A 16,889-nucleotide genomic window follows, 5' to 3' on the forward strand; every position below is an offset into this window, starting at 1 on the left:
CTTACAGAGCAGGCCATAAAACAAAACAAAACCAAAACAACTAACCAAACAAATCAAACAAAAAAGAATTTAAGAAAATCTTTCATATCTGAACCCCAGCAGGCAAACAACAGAAGATATAAATATAAGCATTAACTATAGTTCATTCTCTTAATATCAAAGAGCAAGTCTCAATACAGCTTGAAGGGAAGACACAGAGACATAGATGTATAAACGGCAGGAAATCCTAAAGTCCAAGGGCTGAGAGATCCCACCTCTTGTCCTCTGTACTCTCCAGTTATTGCTACTCCACATAGTAATAGTCTGTCTCTAATTTCACATCCTCAGTTATGAATGTGTCATCTATCCCCAAAAGTATCACAATTAGGTATCACAATTAGGAACATAGCTACAAATATAATTAAGAAATAATAGCAAATGAACAATAAATACTGCAGCACAGAAAATCTAAACAATTTCAGTATTCTCATGAAGGGGTTACAAAACACACATTCATCTTATGGTAAGGACCTGGAAAGACCCTCAAGAGAGGCACTAGAAGAAATTTTGCAGACAGAACCAGAACATGCTGCTGGCTCTCAGTCCTAGGCTCAGGCCACTAGACTACACAAAAAGGTGCAGACACCTTGAGGAATTAATTTCTAAGTTTCTTCTTTCATGTCATAGCCAACAAAAAGACCTGTAAGTAGTTTAAACTCATTTTCCTTTCTTATTTTGCAACTCTGATGTTTTTACAGAACACTTTCACAGGTTTCTGAAATACTGTGGAATTCTCCATGATGACAAATATGAAACCAGGTATTAGTTAGATCAAACACAAAAAACTTTCCAAAGCTCACATACTAATTACTTAATGCACCACAGAGTAGGAAACAATATTCCTTACAAATCCATATTTTACTTTTTCTCCATGTTTCTTCGTAAAGAGCTCTACAGTGCTGGGAGCATTTACAGCCCACCAGATGGTTCACTTCTTGATAAACACTTAAGTTCTGTAAGTTTAAAGTCTAATGAACTGTAGTGCAGGAAGAAAAAAGTTATGTATGCAGAATGGTTCAAACAGCAGGTCAGGGCTACGGCTGAACAGCAGACTAGCTCTGCAGAAAGCTCTGTTTCTCTGGTAGCTGTAGTTAAGGTAGGGAGGGAGAAGGAACAGCTGATCCTGACAGAAGCTGAAGACAAAAAACACTGAACACTTCACACCTGCACACACCCACTTACTCAGCCCCACAAGCTGCTAATGCTGGACGGGGGAAGGCTGTGACCACTAGATCCTGGTCCTCAGCACTGTCCTTGCAGACATGCTTCCAGAGCCCTGGAGAGACTGTATCATATAGCAGGCCATGCCAGACACCTCAGATTGAATTGTACCATCCCACAATAACCATTCCTGAGGTACACTTGACACTGCGTAAGTGTACAAGGCTGGAAGTAGGAAATATTCACCATCTTTTGCCCATGCTGTCTCCCCAGCAGGCAATCATAGCCAGCCACAATCAATTACAACTGAGCAGCCCTAATGTTTCAAGTCCAGTTGCAAACTGGGGAGCAGCTCAGTTTGCCCAATTGGATATAAACTGATTAGTGTGGCAGCACTGGGGAAACCCCTCTAGGCCATCAGCCAACATCTGGGTTGGGTCTATCACATCTTTCAGCAGGCTTTGTAGCTGTGCAGCCCCTGAGCAGCCTGAATTTTGGTTGACAACCTGGATTTTGGTTGACAACCTGGTATGGACAATAGCTCAAAAACATTTCACGTCTGGGGCTAAGAAATGCAAAACCATACAGCCAGCAAAACTCTCTGACTCACCTTGAGACTGATCGAGATCTGTGAAGTGCTTTGACAAAGATCAAAGATGGTGCAGACTGGCGTCTTTGGGCCAAACTCTTCATTTTCTGATTGGAAAGAGAGACAAAATGAAATCATCGGTGACTTGGAACAATACCTGAATGCATAAAGAGTTCTTGCAGCCAGACTCCAATTTCAGACCATGAGAAAAGGCTAAGTTACTGCCACCAGCAACCCTGGCGGGAGAAAATGGTTCTAAAATACCACTTTTGAAAAAAAAAAAAAAGAAAAAAAAAAGCTGATAATAGCTGACAATTACTGCCTATACAGATACCTGAGGTACACTGCACACATGACATAAACACCTAGAGCATGTCCCCAGCCATGTTTTGTCCCTTAATAATCTATTGTACTTAAATTTTATCAAATATCCAGATGGTGGTTCAAATTTCAAATGCTTGATACATTTCTGTGTCATGTCTGACATGTATCGTAAATTAAGATTTAGATTCTACCCATGTAACCTTCTGTGCTAAACTGGGCTACCTTTTATTTCCCAATCTTTAGAGATGAGGACATTTTCCTTCCCTCCTTATCTAGATGGAGTATTATGTCTTGTCTCTCAGTAGTCAATTGTTTTTTGGTCCCTTACACCAGCCTGGTGAGCTGCTGAGAGCCCACAAACAAGTGAACATTTCACATGGTTTAGGTTGGAAGGGACCTTAAAGATGAGCTAATTCCAACCTCCCTGCCATGGGCAGGGACACCTTTCACTAGACCAGGTTGCTAAAATCAAAGTTTTTTGTCATTATGTCTCTGTTCTCAGCTAATGGCAAAGCAAGACTTTGTTCCTTTGTACTAAAAATAACCACTGCCTACCAGGAACAGATATGTCAGGGAACAACTGATTCTTCTGCCAATATATGTGCTAGATGTGGCACATATTTTGTTTGGGCAGGTGCATAGCATGCTCCTCTTGGAGAAATGAAACTATGCAGTACAACATGCTTTACATGCTTTTGACAAGTGCGTTTCATTTAATCACTGCAGTGAATTTGATATTATGTAATTTTTTTGCTTCCTCCTTTATTTATGTAGAGCACACTTGTTTATTTTGTCAGATACTCAGTTACAGCTCTTGCATAGCAACTGTTAAAAATTCAACTGTGTAATTTCAATTCACCTGTACAAAGTATCCCCTCTTCCTTTTTTCTTTTATCAAAAAATAACCTTCTCAAGACTGATAAGTGCAGCCTGGGAACATTCAGCTGTCTTCTACCTGATCAGAGTATAACTGGATAATAATCTAATAGATTACTAAAAAAGAGATGCCCATTTTGTTAGTTTTAAGAAAAAAGAAATACTTTGCTGAATTTTTCTAGTGAGTGAAATCAGTTTCTCTTAGTGCTAACCAATCTGAAAAGCTGCTAGCAGTTTAAAAAAGTAGCATATCTACAAATATAAAGGCAAAAAATAAACCTGTGTAAGAATGCAGTCTAACATCCTACAGAAGACAAGCCACAGATTTCACACAACCAGCAGATTTTTTAAGAGTTTATATAAAGCATCAACTCCCAATTGGAAATGTACTGCAAGTCTTATTACTGGGTAGGTGGCTTTCAGGGGGTGGTTAAAACTAGAGCATCTCAGCTCCTGCAATTGCAGAGGAGGTTTGGTTATGTTTTCAGAGATCTTAATTCCTTTGACTTCTCAGGTCTGAAAAGGAAGCCACTGAAAAAATGCAGCATTTTAAAATCTCTGTCAATTATGGTAATTTTTTCCATGCTTGGGTTAGCAGTGCTGAATACTGCCTGTGTCCACTAGACTCTAGTCTTGACTTAAATATCTGAGGACCAAGGTAAAGATTAGGAGTACAGTGAGTTACTTAAGGCTTAAATAACTGGCAGGGAATCACAGAATAACTCAGGTTGGGGGGCAAACCAGGAGGTCTCTGGTCCAGCCTCTCTGGACCTGCTGAGAGCAGGACCCATTCAAGCAGGCTACTCCAGACGGCCTCCAGTCCACATCTGTGTTATCTCTGAGGATAAGATTCCACAGCTCTCTGGGCAACCTTTTAACACAGCTATTTAAGCAAAGCTTTACAAAAAAGAACCTTAAAACATATAAAGATCACAGATGAGATTTGGAAAAGGAAAATTTTGACAGCAAAAGTGAAGTGACTCTGGTCAGCTGTATGCAAATAAGAACATAACAGAGAGACAATGACTACAAACAAAAAAAAAAGGGGGGTGTGTGTGTGTTTATTTTGCTATGTACAAAGTTTGAGAAAATAAAATAAGTGATCATCATAGAATATCTCAAGTTGCAAGGGACCGATGATAACTTGAATTGATTTACTTTGAGAAGGAAGAGGGCAAATTAATTTTTGGCTGAGGTGGACCCAGATGCCTGCTCTCCTCAATTTCGCTACATTTACATGTGCAAAGATGTCACCCTGGCAATGCAGAGAAGAGGAGCTACATCCTGGACAGCTATAGTGAGAGCAGATGTTTGGGAGCAAAAGGAGATGCCACAACCAATTATCTAAGCATGGGACACAGAGAAGCATTTCTCAATATGTGTCACACATCACAACCTCCCATTTTTTCATGTAAATATTAGAAAGGTCAACACCGAGAGAAATCCTCATACTTGCAGGCTGAGTCACACCCATGTGAAATGTATCATCAAATCAGTATCCATACTGAATGTTTACAGTGTGCCAGATGCAAAGATGATAATCTTGTATCAGTCAGGACAAACTAGACTCATTTTTGCCTTCCTCACATTCAAAAGCTTGACTTTCCACCCCTCTTCTCTCCAGTTCAGGTTTAACTTCATACTTTCTGCATTTCTGGTGGTGGTTGCCTTGACTGTTTTTTTTACAGAAATAAAAAGTTTTGCTTTTTCAGTTGTTGGACTGGTGGCACGCTGTAGTATTTGGTCAGTTTCTCACCTGGTATAAACAGACAAAAGGTCACAGATTTCAAAATAACAAATTTACACCAGATAACAATCAGACCTACACTCTGAAACACTGTTTTGTAAACTGTGATGGTAGGTGGTGTATGAGTAGATCAGACCACCATGCTGAGTACAGTAACCTTGCAAACCATCACTGAAAATATATTGTCTCTCCTCCGGAATCAGAACGTCTATGGGTTACAGGACTACAGTAACACTTTCACAAGTATCTCACAAGTCGTCAGCTGGAGACAAAAATCTATTCCTGACAGCCAAAATTCCACTAATTTAGCCTTACAGTTGAAGTGGATACTGATTTGGATTTTATGTAAATGAATATAGTTAGTTATTATATTAATCCCCATTTGGTGAAAAAGGTAATGTACAGAAGCATCTGCATGATGTCCTCAAAAAAACTGGAACTAAAGATAAAGCACTTTTTTGTACTTTGTGTGTATCATTCAACTATATCAAACTCAGAAAGAGAGTGGCAGAGCATGAATTAAATAAAGAACGTGTGAAAAAAATCATGGTACTTACTATATCTTTTGTGCTGACAAATAACTTCAGTGACAGATATGCAGTGTTTGTAATATTTTACGAGTATCTAGAGAAGTGAAAATCTGTGCAATAAGTAGTGGATCTCCCACTGCAGCTACTGCTGAGGCGTGGGAGGTGGGACCAGGGGGGCTGACACAGGGGCTGTGTGCTGTGATTCTCTGGGAGCACACTGCCCACACTGCCAGGTTATGGTGCCTGACTGATATGATGGTCACACACATGCAGGAGGACTCCTCTCACCCAGCCTGAGACTTGCACACCTGAGCTATTTGCTCTGTGCTCTTTTTGTAGTCAACAGAGAGAAAACAACACCTTAGTACACAATTCATCTTGTCCTAGAAGTGCTGTTTTCCTCCACTGACTGTAAAAGAAAACTGAGGTGACCAAGAAAACTGAGTTAATCAGCTCAATCCTCTCGCTGCTATCTGAGCAAAGGACAAGGAACAGACAAATTTGTGAGTTCACTAACGCAGGGAATAGTTGTCTTATCAGAGACTGGTTTGAACTTAGGATGAGAAAATGGTATTACCTGATATCTGTTTAAGAGATTCATATATGAAATAGGTGAAAAATGCATCCAGTTCCTGACTGACAGGTGAACACAACAGAAGTGCCTCCTCAGCAATGTGCAGATACCCTTGTAAAAGCCTCCCCAGAGATAAAAGGATTTCAGGCCCCTGATTTACAGGCTGGCTCCAGAAGCAGGTCAAGGTTGGGATGTGTGCCTGGGTCATTTAACTGGGTGACAGTGACAGCACTCAGATGTGCCAATACCTTGAGCTGAGGATTGCACTCAAGTGGCTAAGCTCTCCCTCTCACTGCTTTGTTTTTCTAATACAGGGAAGTCTGATTTTAACAAAGCCTACTCTTTAAAGGTATCTAAGTTAAGGATTTAATCCATGCAAACTCTGTTCTTGTCTGAGGAACAATACCTATCTGTGGCACATATTTATTGTGTAGGTAGCATGAACCAAAGCACAGAACACAAACCTTTACCAAAAATTAAAGGCAAAATTCAACTAACTGCCCAACAATCAAAAAATCAAAACAATCCTCAGCACCCAGCAGTTAATTTTCCAGGACACCTGGGCACCACTCTTTCCCCTGTATCACTGGGCTACTTCACAAGAGCAGCAAATAATTTCCTACATGCCATAATTCAGTATTTTTTAGAGTTGCAGTGTATGGTTGCCTAAAAATACCAGAAATAATGAGAACCTCTTATAGTTGGGTCAAGCCAGAAGTGGCCCTATACTGACCTGTAACATTTCCAAGCCATTATAAAACAGGGTGAGAAGATGACTGCATTTGGACTGCTGGCTCAAGCAGCAGAAATGTCTTGGTCCCACAGAGAGCACATTTACCATGAAGGCAGAGCAGGTGACAAAACTATGTGCTTTTGTTTATGCTGGCAGAACACTTCTACTCACAAGGACTTTCTAAAAAGAAAGCCATTTTTTTTGGATGGATAACTGAGGAGAAAATTGCAGGGGCACAAGAGGAAGAGCTATCAACACACATACAAAAAAGCACATCATTATGGAACAGCAGTTGCTAGAGAGCACAGAAAAGACGGACACTAAAGGCCATCTCAGAGTAGAAAGAAAAATGGATGAAAGAAACCAGGAGCATAAGGTGTTCTAGCAACTACCTCCTAAAGTATATAAATCTTTGGAAGCACTGATATGGATGTGTACAAAAGATCTCACCTATCTGCATGAAAAGATGGAGAAGTGGAAGACAACTAAAAATTCGGAGGAGAAGGTAAAATATTTAGGTCCTACTGTCAATTGCACTGCATCCATGGTGCTCAGACCAGCCACTCTGGTTGTGGTGGTTTTGATGAAGTCCAAAGTTTCCCTGCAATCCTGGCACAAAGCAGGAAGGTTAACACATGGACACAATTGTGCCCCAGTGTCTGTACAGCAGAGCTTTCTTGGGAGCAGTTTACAGATGACAGAGGGAGGACATTCCTCCCCGCTCTGCATGGATATTTCAAGCAGCACTAAGTAAACAGGCAATGATTTGATATATGCAGTTCTTGGGCATCAGATCCCACATGACGTGCTAAGTTCCTCTCTTTCCTACTGCTACCATGAGGGACAAAAAATCCACTCAAGACTAGGAAACTCAAGAACTAGAACACATTGTTTTATGTGTAATTTTCAGTTTCTCTTATGGACAGGCAGAGGAGGCATTGCTATCTCTAGTTCCTGATTAAAGCAGTATCAAGAGGCACATCACAACATTAAGTTATCATAAACCAGGACAGCCTGCTGAGGGGATTCCACCTAAGGACAAACTATGCAGATTACTTCATTAAAATGGGGCTTTTTTTGGTCTTCATCAGAGATAAAACTGCTACAGGATATGTTTGGGAGATGACAGAAATTGTCCGTCATTTCACTAAAATGTGCCAGAACTGTTCCTGGACAGCCAAGACTCCCAACACTAACAGGCATGATTTTGACAGCAGCTCCCCAGATCCTCAGCTAGGATTGCAGTAAATAGGACAGAGACTCACAGGAAGGAGCAACCTCTATCTTAAGGATATTAATGTTAACAAATACATAAGGGCATGAGAGCAAGATGTTATCAGGTATGATGGTAAAAACATACTTAATTCAGCTGGGGACAGTATGACTGATGAAGTGATCAAGATACTGTATGACTACCTTTACTCTTCCAGTGCCATTAATTTGCTTGAATTTTATCAATTTAGTACACTGCTGGGGAACCCAACAACTCTCCTTTCCCTGCAAGTAAACTGTTGCTGTGTTTGTGATCATAATCTCCTTTCCCTGCCAGTAAATTGTTGCTGTATTTGTGATCATAATTACAAAGAAACACATATTTATGGTGATGGGATACCATATTTCATGTTTCAAACCATGAATAATATTCTGCCTAGTGTGCAAAACAGTTAATTTTTTGCACACACTGTATGAGTAAATATTAAAAAATGTTAAGCCTCCAAAACATTATAAGTGGTTCCTTGAAATCTTAAAGGAGGCAGCAAAAAATCCCAAGAGTGACTGCTTTTGTTTCCAAATATTGTTTTGTGCAAAGTATTGAGGGTTGGTTGGAATCTAGCCCCTCTACTGAGAGAAATGTGAAACACCAGGAACTTATAAATACAGTTAAATTACTACAGCTGCTGCTGCTGACATGGTTACACTGGCATAAAAGATGACTCTGTTGCATAGTTTGTTTTGTTAAATCTGTAGAAACAAGCTTTATCAGTAAAACCACTCTCACTCATATTACTTCAATCCACTTCAGAGTTGCATCAATTTACTGGTGCTGGTTACTGATTTAAACAGACAGTACAAAATTTCTCTGTAGGTCAACCACACATAGTCTAGTGACTCCAGTAAGACCAGCAAAGGAGTGAATCAGGTCTAGAATTTTCCAAAAGCATTAACTGAAACCCTGCACTTCAATGTCACCTTTCTAGCAGGGTGTCTTGAATGCTTTGTAAGCATTTAATAGAGAGAACCACCCAGTGTCTGTGAGGCAGATTAGCAGTTCAAACCACTTTGCATGTCAGGAAAACGAAAGGAACTGTTTCCAGGAAAATAGTTTAAACAGTCACAAAATACATTAAAAAAGAAAAAAAAAAAAAAGTCCTAGACAATTTCTGTCTCCTGGTCCTGTGATGTGATCAAACATGTGATCCTTCAGCCAAGTGGAAGATGAAGTAGGAGTTCAGATAACCACAGAACAATGTAGCAAATCTCAGCTAAATTATTTAATTTCAGAAAGGTATAGTCACAGTAATAAAAAAGAAGAAAAGTTCAGTGGTCACTTAGCATACCATATTCTGGGGTATTTGTGCCAGAAAGTAAAAGGGTTGATGTCAAATACATTCTTGCAACAAAAATGTTTCAACTTGAAATGCTGCATCACCAGTATCAAAGCTAGTTTCTTGCAACAGATTGTTCCATTTAACTGAATGTAACCAATACAAGCAGTCTAATCTCCCCAGTAGTAGGAGCAACCTTCTGTATTGTAAAAAATATGATGCTTTAGCACTGAGTGGAAGACAAAACAGAGGTAGAGAGTCCATAGGACCCAAGTAGTAAAAAAATAAATAAATTTGAATTGCCATTGAAATCCAGCTTCAGGCAAAATTAGGACGAGGCCACTGCTGCATATGCATAAAGCAGGAATCTTCTTCCCCAGATAGACACAAAGAGATGGCATGCTAGCAGTCTCAAGGGAGCACCAGGACCATGGACGAGCAGCTGAGCAGTTGGCTGGATGTTGGTGGCTGCCTGTGTTGGCTGTGCTTGGTGTGCAAAGCTGCCATATGCTGCATGGCCCGGCCAGGGTCTCAAGCTGCTTCTCCACAGGAGGATTTCCATCTGTATCCCTGTCGCATGTGCCTCCACACTGAGGAATTCCAAAAGAGCTGCCAAGATCTGTAAAAAGTAATATCCCTGCTCCCTTGTCAGTGCTGGCAAAAACAAGGTCTGCATTCCTTTGACTGTGGGCTCTTTGGAGCGGGAATAGGAAACACAAGTGCTACCATTAATATTTGTCCTCAGAATGCTGAATCATGAAGTATGAAAAAAAAAATATCTTCAAATCCCTTATTTCAGGCGGGTACCTGGCATCAGGGCTGTGCCAGGTTGGAAGACACTTGGTACTCTGTCTTCAGCAAAAGTGCAAGAAACAATAGAATAAAAAGCAAAGCTGCACATTTAGCCATCTCAAATTAGACCGCAGTACTTGGAGAGGGTGAGTATCTACTCCATCACTGTGTCCAGCAGAAGGTACTCCACCAGTCTGTGATGGTGTATTGCACTCCCTCTTCAGAAACCAATCAGGTATGAACTGCAGCAAAGTGTAGTAGAAGTCTTGGCCAAAGAACCTCCATGCAATCATTTCACCACTGACAGCAACTGCCATGAGAAGAGGTCCCCAGGGCTACAGTCAGACTGGAGCACTACTTGCCTTGGTGTCCCTCCCCATGGCAGGGGGGTTGGAACTAGATGATCTTTAAGGTCCCTTCCAACCCAAACCATTCTATGATAGATTCTACAGTTCTATGACACAGCACACACAGACACATCCCATGGAAATGCACAGCATTGCTTCCCAGCCTGAAGAGATACAGCAGGGACCAGGACCCTTCTCCACACCATTATGCCATGGCCAGCAAAGCTCCAAACACTGCACAGCAGCAGGACTGGACACAAGCTTTACTGCCAGGCATCCTAAATTCATTACACCAGGTGGTCAGATTTAGTAAAGGACACTGTAACCTGGCCAGTCATGCTAACCCTGCCAGAGTGTTTGGCAGTCAGTAGTATTGTGCACCTCTAAAGACAAGGCAGTGCACAGATAGAAAATCACTACAGCAGTTGCTAACCAAGGAGAAAAAAAAGAAAGAGTTCCTGTTTTACACAGTGGGAAGAATGTGGTTATTACAGCTCACTCGTTACAGCAAAGTATAAGGCAGAGACAAGTATTTGGCTGTACACAGAAGTGAGCATTTTGCACTTGACTGTGTCAGATGCTGAAAAGCAATTCAAGACATCTAATAGATTTTGCAGCCAGCTCTGAAGAAGAGATCACGCTCTTCTGCTATCAATTGTGACACACTTAGAGAATGCAAGGCACTTCTTTGGGAAGCTGCTCTTACATTTCTCCTGTACAAAGCACATGTGAGAGCAGCCAGCAAACCTCCTCAGCCCTAGCAAAACCTCCCCTCGCTCACCCCAAACACGCATGCAGCAGGTCCCTCGGGTCCCCTGAATAACCATTCTGCAAACTTGTCCCCAAATTTCTCCGATACCCACCCAGCAAAACCTCCAGCCATTCAACCAGCCAAGCCTCCCCTTAGGTGTCCCCAGCATATCCACGCAGAAACTCCCTCCACAGCTCACCAAGAAATCCATGCAGCAAAGCCCTTGGCTCCACAGAACACCATCCAGCAGACCCTTCCCCAGCTGCCCCGGACACCCATGGAGCAGCGCTCCTCACCTGCCCCAGACACCCGGGCAGCAGCAGCCTCCCTTTGCTCACAGGACATCGGTGCAGGGACCCCCCGTAGGTACCCGGGGCTATCCACCCGGCAGCTTCCCCTGGGCTACACCGGGCACCGCCGCACCCCCAGCCCCCCGGGCACCCCTGCCGCAAGCCCCTGCCGCGGGGAACCCCATCCCCACCCCTCCCGACAGCTCCCCTCCGATCGTGGTCCCGCCCAGACCGCTGCTCTGGCGGCGGCAGCGCAGGGCCCGGGGCGAGGGGACCTGCGGAGCACCCCGTGGGGACGCGCTGACCGGCACCGGGACCAGGGTACGAGGCGGCCTCACCTTCTTGCTGTCGGCGGGGGAGAAGACCCTGGTCTCGTCGCTCACCGAGGACGAGCGGCCCGGGCCGAGGTGCTCCTGTTGAGGAGACATCACGTCCATGCAGCCCCGCACCGCCGCCCTCTCTCCCTCCCGCCGCGGGGACACCCGCCCCGCCGCCCCCGCACCATGGACAGGGCGCGCCGCGCCGGGCCACGCCCCTCCCGGGCCACGCCCCCCCGCCACTCCCCCCCGGGCCACGCCCCCTCCCGGGCCACGCCCCCGCAGGTTCGCGCCGCGCAGTGTGAGCGGGGTGCGGGGAGCGGGGTGCGGGGTGCGGGGGGGGGGGGATGCGCATGCGCCTCCTGCGGGGCCGGGGTCGCGCGGCCTGGCCCTGCGCGTGCGCGGGGGGGCAGGGCTGGGGAGACGCGTGTGTGGGCGCGGGGCTGGGGGGGCAGCAGCGGGGACCCTCCCCCAGCACCCCCTGCGGAGCGCAGGTCGGCACAGGGCCCCGAGGGGTGGTCCCCTGGGGCAGCGAGCAGCGGGCGGGGGGCGGGTACAGGTGCAGGTGCAGGTGCAGGTACAGGTACAGGTACAGGTACAGGTGGGAGGGCTCTTGGTGTGAGAGGTGACCGTGGCAGCACAGGCTGCGAGGCCCAGGGGATGCCACCGTGCTGCAGAAAGCCCTGAACGGTGAGAGGAGCCACGCGTTGAGCTAATGGGTGGTGTTGGCTCAAGAACAAGTGGGCGCGAATAAGCTGCAAATGAATCTTGGCTGGCAGTGGGAAGATGATGTGCAGATCACAAGGTGAGGAAGAGCTCCTCCAGCCCAGAGCAAAAAGCATAGGTCTGGTGGCAGTTTGATATAGCTGTTGTGTTTGTACATTAATGTGTACCCTCATTAAATAGTGTTTTCAACAGCAAGGGGCTATGCCCGATTGCCAAGAAGGTTCTTTCTGACCTACACTTTATGAGGAATGTTTTTATTTCCAGCCTTTCCAGCTGTCACAGGCTCTACATTTCTGCATTTTCTTCTGTGTTGATCACAAAAAAAGCAAAGAGATCCTGCCATCTCGTGCAGCTTTACATGTCTACCTCTTCTCTTGTGCCAGGATAAGAGTTTCTGCATCCCTGTGATTAACTGGATTGGGAACTGTTCCCGCTTTTATAAGGTTACTTTTCATATGGAGAACTCAGGCTGGTTCTCCTGGAGGCAGAAAGGTATGTGCTGCTTCCCTAGCTTGGGAGCGGCTGCTCTTGCCATATACAACTGAAATAGCAGTAAATTATTAATTTGGTTCCTTGTCATGTAGTCACTCGGACAGGTTTTTTAAGCCAAGCATGTCCTGATAGTGCTTCATTGATCATTTTGTTAAGATTGATGTGGGCACCTGCCCTCTCCCTGCACTCTTATTTCAGCAAGTCAGTGGAATCAGGTAAGTGTAAGTAAAGATGAAATATTAAAGCCTGGGAGGGAGTATGAGTGCTTCTGCCTCCTCGGGGGTTTTCTGGATCCAAATGTTAATTTTTCCTCTCTTTAACTTTTCATCTCTGACCACGAGGCCACCAAGAGATGGCTCTTGGATAACACCATGCCTGTGTGTCCAATCTCAGAAAGCCCACCAGGCTGTCCCAATATAATTGGGAAAGAGAAATGCATGGTTAGGGCAGAGGTTGGTATGCATTATGTATGTCAATGTGTCATGAGTTGCACCATTTCCTCTTCACTGAATTTGTCTTCCAGCTGAAGTGTAAAAACCTTGAAGTGATGCATTCTTGGTATCTGCAGTAATTTACAGACAGATGGCCATACATCGTTAAAGCAAACTAAAGCATAAAAAGCCTTCTGAATTTTTAAAGCATGAGTCTCCAAAACCCATGATATCAGCTAAGTTCTGTGCCTGGGGGCCTTGGTGCAGGCTGCACATCCAGCTGGGTGCTCACCGCCCGGCCCCGTGCGCCGTGCAGGCCTTGTCCCGATGCTCTCACACTCTCTCCCATCCCTCCACTCACGTCCCCTTAGTCCTGTCCCTGTTTCCCCTCCTTCCACCGCAGTGCTGGTCCTGCAGGGGGTTAGCAGCAAGTGGAGAAAAATGCAGTAGTCACAGGCTTCCCCTGGCACAGCACCCGCCTCTATAAAACCGGGAGGCGACGCTCCGGTGACCCCGGCCCATCATCCAGCCCAGTGGGATCCCATCCCCAGGCAGCTCTCCAAGGTCTTGTGAGAGGACTAAGGAAAGATCTGTCAGGGCAGAAAGGAAACAATACAAAATGTCTGTTCAAAGCCCACTATATATTTAGCAGTTTGGGAACCTCCTCCCCAGAAACATTTGCAAGTAATGATATTCTTGGTGACGTTTTGGAAATGGGTCTGCAAGGGTATGTTTATTTTGCAAAGGAAACCTTAAATAAGCTTTCCGAAATGCTCGCACGTGCTTAGAGGTGTTCTTTTATCTACTACCATGAGCACATTTCCTATAATCTTCACTGAATACTGACTTTCTCCTGCTCGCTGAGATACATAGATTAAAATCTTGCCTTTTGGTGAACAAGCTCAGCAGAGCTTTCTTCTCTGCCCAGCACAATTATGTGTGCACACATGAATATAACAACCATCGAGTTTTTGTTAGCTGCAGTACTTCCCTGGTGTTGACTTTTCTATACTTTTCCTTAACCAGGTCTGCCAGTAAAGTGGACAGGGAGTTTAGCCTGGAAGATGTGTGGTGGCAGGAGTGAAGGACTCTGAGGGAGCAGGGCTGTACAAGCCATGCTTCCCCTCGCTGCGACAAATGACAGAGGCAGGAGGGAGCACACAGGGTACAGCAGAGAAGTACTGGCAGCCTGGAGCACCCTCCCTGCCTGTAAAAAGACCTCTGGTATGGTGCTGGCAGCCAGTGGGTCCCACACCTTATAGTGATTAATCTCAAAGGATAAAAATAAATAAACAAACCCACTAAGAACTGTCAAAAATGGGAATCGGGAAAAATAAGCTTTTCAGAAGTGCTGTTCAGAGCTTTACCGACAGATTCTTTCTGGCAGATCAGGACTTTGTTTATTTACTTTAGTTTGGATTTTGAGAGGCCCTTGAAAATCGGTGGAGTGATGAAGCTGGGGACAGGATGTGATCACAGTCCGTGCAGCAACCCCAACGCTGCCTCTGCCCGACTGCTACCTGCCTCTGTGCAGTGATTCCCAGTGGGAAAACCACCAGCTCTCCCTCGCTGCTTGTGGTTGCAGAAACTTGGCTGCAGAATCTCCCTCACAGGCTGGTGTGGAGCCACTCTGCACAGAGAGCAGGTGCCCTCTGACATCCATCAGGCCACTGGGCTCCTGCTGGGCACTTCTCATAACACTGGTGCTGTCTGGGTTTTTACATCAGCCTGGGTATTTCCAACCCATGTCAGTCTGAACAATGAAAAGCCGAGATACATATTTGCACCAAACTGTCCTTAAACTGCACAAACTATCATTACCACCAGCTAAAACCCTGCTCAAGCTCTAGCCTAAAAAAAGATGTACAAGGCTCAGAAAATGACATACATGTTTCATAGAAAGATTTTATTTCTGTTGCCTTGGCCACAGTGTTGTGTGAGGAAAAATACTGGGGAGACCGAGTGGGGATTGGGACAGAGAAATATATGGGTGTTGTAGGAAAATCACATTTGTGCACAAGACAGAGGAGAATTATTCACTGGCAAACCCATCCAGATGGAAATATGACCCCTGTAAATCTGCCACATTAGGGAAACCCTCAGTGAGCTGTTAGCAAATGCTAGATACACAGGCTGCAGCTACCTCCAGTTTTTATGAGCTTTCCAAACACGTTAGCACTAGCAGACATTCCCTTCCAAGAAAATCATTATATTCAAGGAACTATGTGAGTCTAGAAGTAAGTGAGCTGTACTTCACTTGCACCGAATAAATGTGATTCTATCAAATCTGCCCCAAAAGGATACATTTGCCTGAACACTAATTTTATGAACCTCACAAGTCCTTAGGCAATTACAGGCATGCAGTAGATCCAAATCGGAAAGTCCAGAGAAGGTTGTATTTCAATGAGATCTGATGCAATTACTTTCTGTTTTAATATCCCAAGTCCTAGAATCTCATGGTGCTCTTGCCTTGTCAGAAGCTAAAAATAGGTCCATATTGTGGACCAGTTGGAGCTACTCAGGTGGAGAAAAGATGAGCTGAAAGAAAGGTCAGAGAAGGAGAACAGGATGAAAGGAACTCAGCACGGGAGCTCTAGTGCCAGGTAGTGTGTATCCTTCATTGCTCATCTTCACAGTGTTTGCTGCTGCTCCTTGCCAAAAAATGTTGTGAGCTGAGCACATCCTCCATGCTCTGTGTCCTTAGAGGGTTTGGGCAGAGGAAAGCCCAGGTACCAAGCCCTGCCCTTCATTTTGATAGCAGCTTGCTAATAAAATGGTTAAAGGCTGTGTGAGTAGTTGCTAAGTGGAATTCACAAACATCCTGGGATTCAGGCCACAGCAGTTACTAGTGCTTTGTGCAGATAGGTCCACATTGACAGGAAACACCCCACTCTGTCCCTTCCCATGCTCCAAAGTTTGCAGGACTTTTTGTGCTCCATGCTCTGCCTCAGAGACTCAGTAAGTGCTGAGAAACACCTCACTTAGGCAGTTCTGCCCAAGCTTGCTAATTAAACATCTACCTGCTTTCTCTGCCCCAGAAGACAGGGTGGCCCCCATGTGAATGTGGAGTCTGAGTCTGCAGCACGTGGCATGTTTCCATCAGTAGGGACAAGTGTGCACATTGAATAGGGACCTCAGCTGACAACCCTGCTGCGGAAATGGAGACACACAAGTGCTAGGAGAGTCTGAGCACTGGGTGCTCCACATGGCAACACCCTTATGGCCAGCTACAGCCATCCTCCCATGGCCACAACTGCTGCCCAGCTATGAGGAAATACTTTCATTATCAAGACTTACAGAGAAACCAACCAACGATCCTACCAATTCTTGATACCCCTTTCAGCCTTATTACATATGCTGTCGGAAATTCAGTCCAGCACATCAAAGGGAAATTTGCCTTTGAAGGCCTGCATGCTCCCTGCATGCAAACATTGCTCTGATTTAATTAAGCTTGATTTTATAATCAGTGTAGTTAAACCAGTACAATCCTTGAGAGCAAATACGGCTGACTTAAGCACCTCAACATGCATATGGCCTGATACCAACACTGCCCATAAGGAAGGGTCACCCAAATTTTCCTGCCATTCACATTTTCCCTATTTTTCCTATATCTACTGCTTCTGA

The 16,889-nt window shown here is 44.7% G+C and overlaps 1 protein-coding gene across 2 annotated transcripts in view; it reads right to left on the reverse strand.

Moving 5' to 3' along the window:
• ARHGAP20 (Rho GTPase activating protein 20) overlaps positions 1–11,754 on the reverse strand; it is a 64,171-nt gene extending 52,417 nt beyond the window's left edge. For both annotated transcript variants that reach the window (XM_051608238.1, XM_051608237.1), the window contains exons 1-2: positions 11,638–11,754; positions 1,811–1,896 (exon numbers count right to left, since the gene is read on the reverse strand). In XM_051608238.1, coding sequence (XP_051464198.1) covers positions 1,811–1,896; positions 11,638–11,736 — 185 coding nt within the window. In that variant the 5' untranslated portion in view covers positions 11,737–11,754. The remainder of the gene's footprint in view (positions 1–1,810; positions 1,897–11,637) is intronic.
• Between the last annotated feature and the right edge of the window lie 5,135 nt (positions 11,755–16,889).

This window comes from Apus apus, chromosome 1, assembly GCF_020740795.1.
Source record: "Apus apus isolate bApuApu2 chromosome 1, bApuApu2.pri.cur, whole genome shotgun sequence".
NCBI lineage: Eukaryota > Metazoa > Chordata > Aves > Apodiformes > Apodidae > Apus > Apus apus.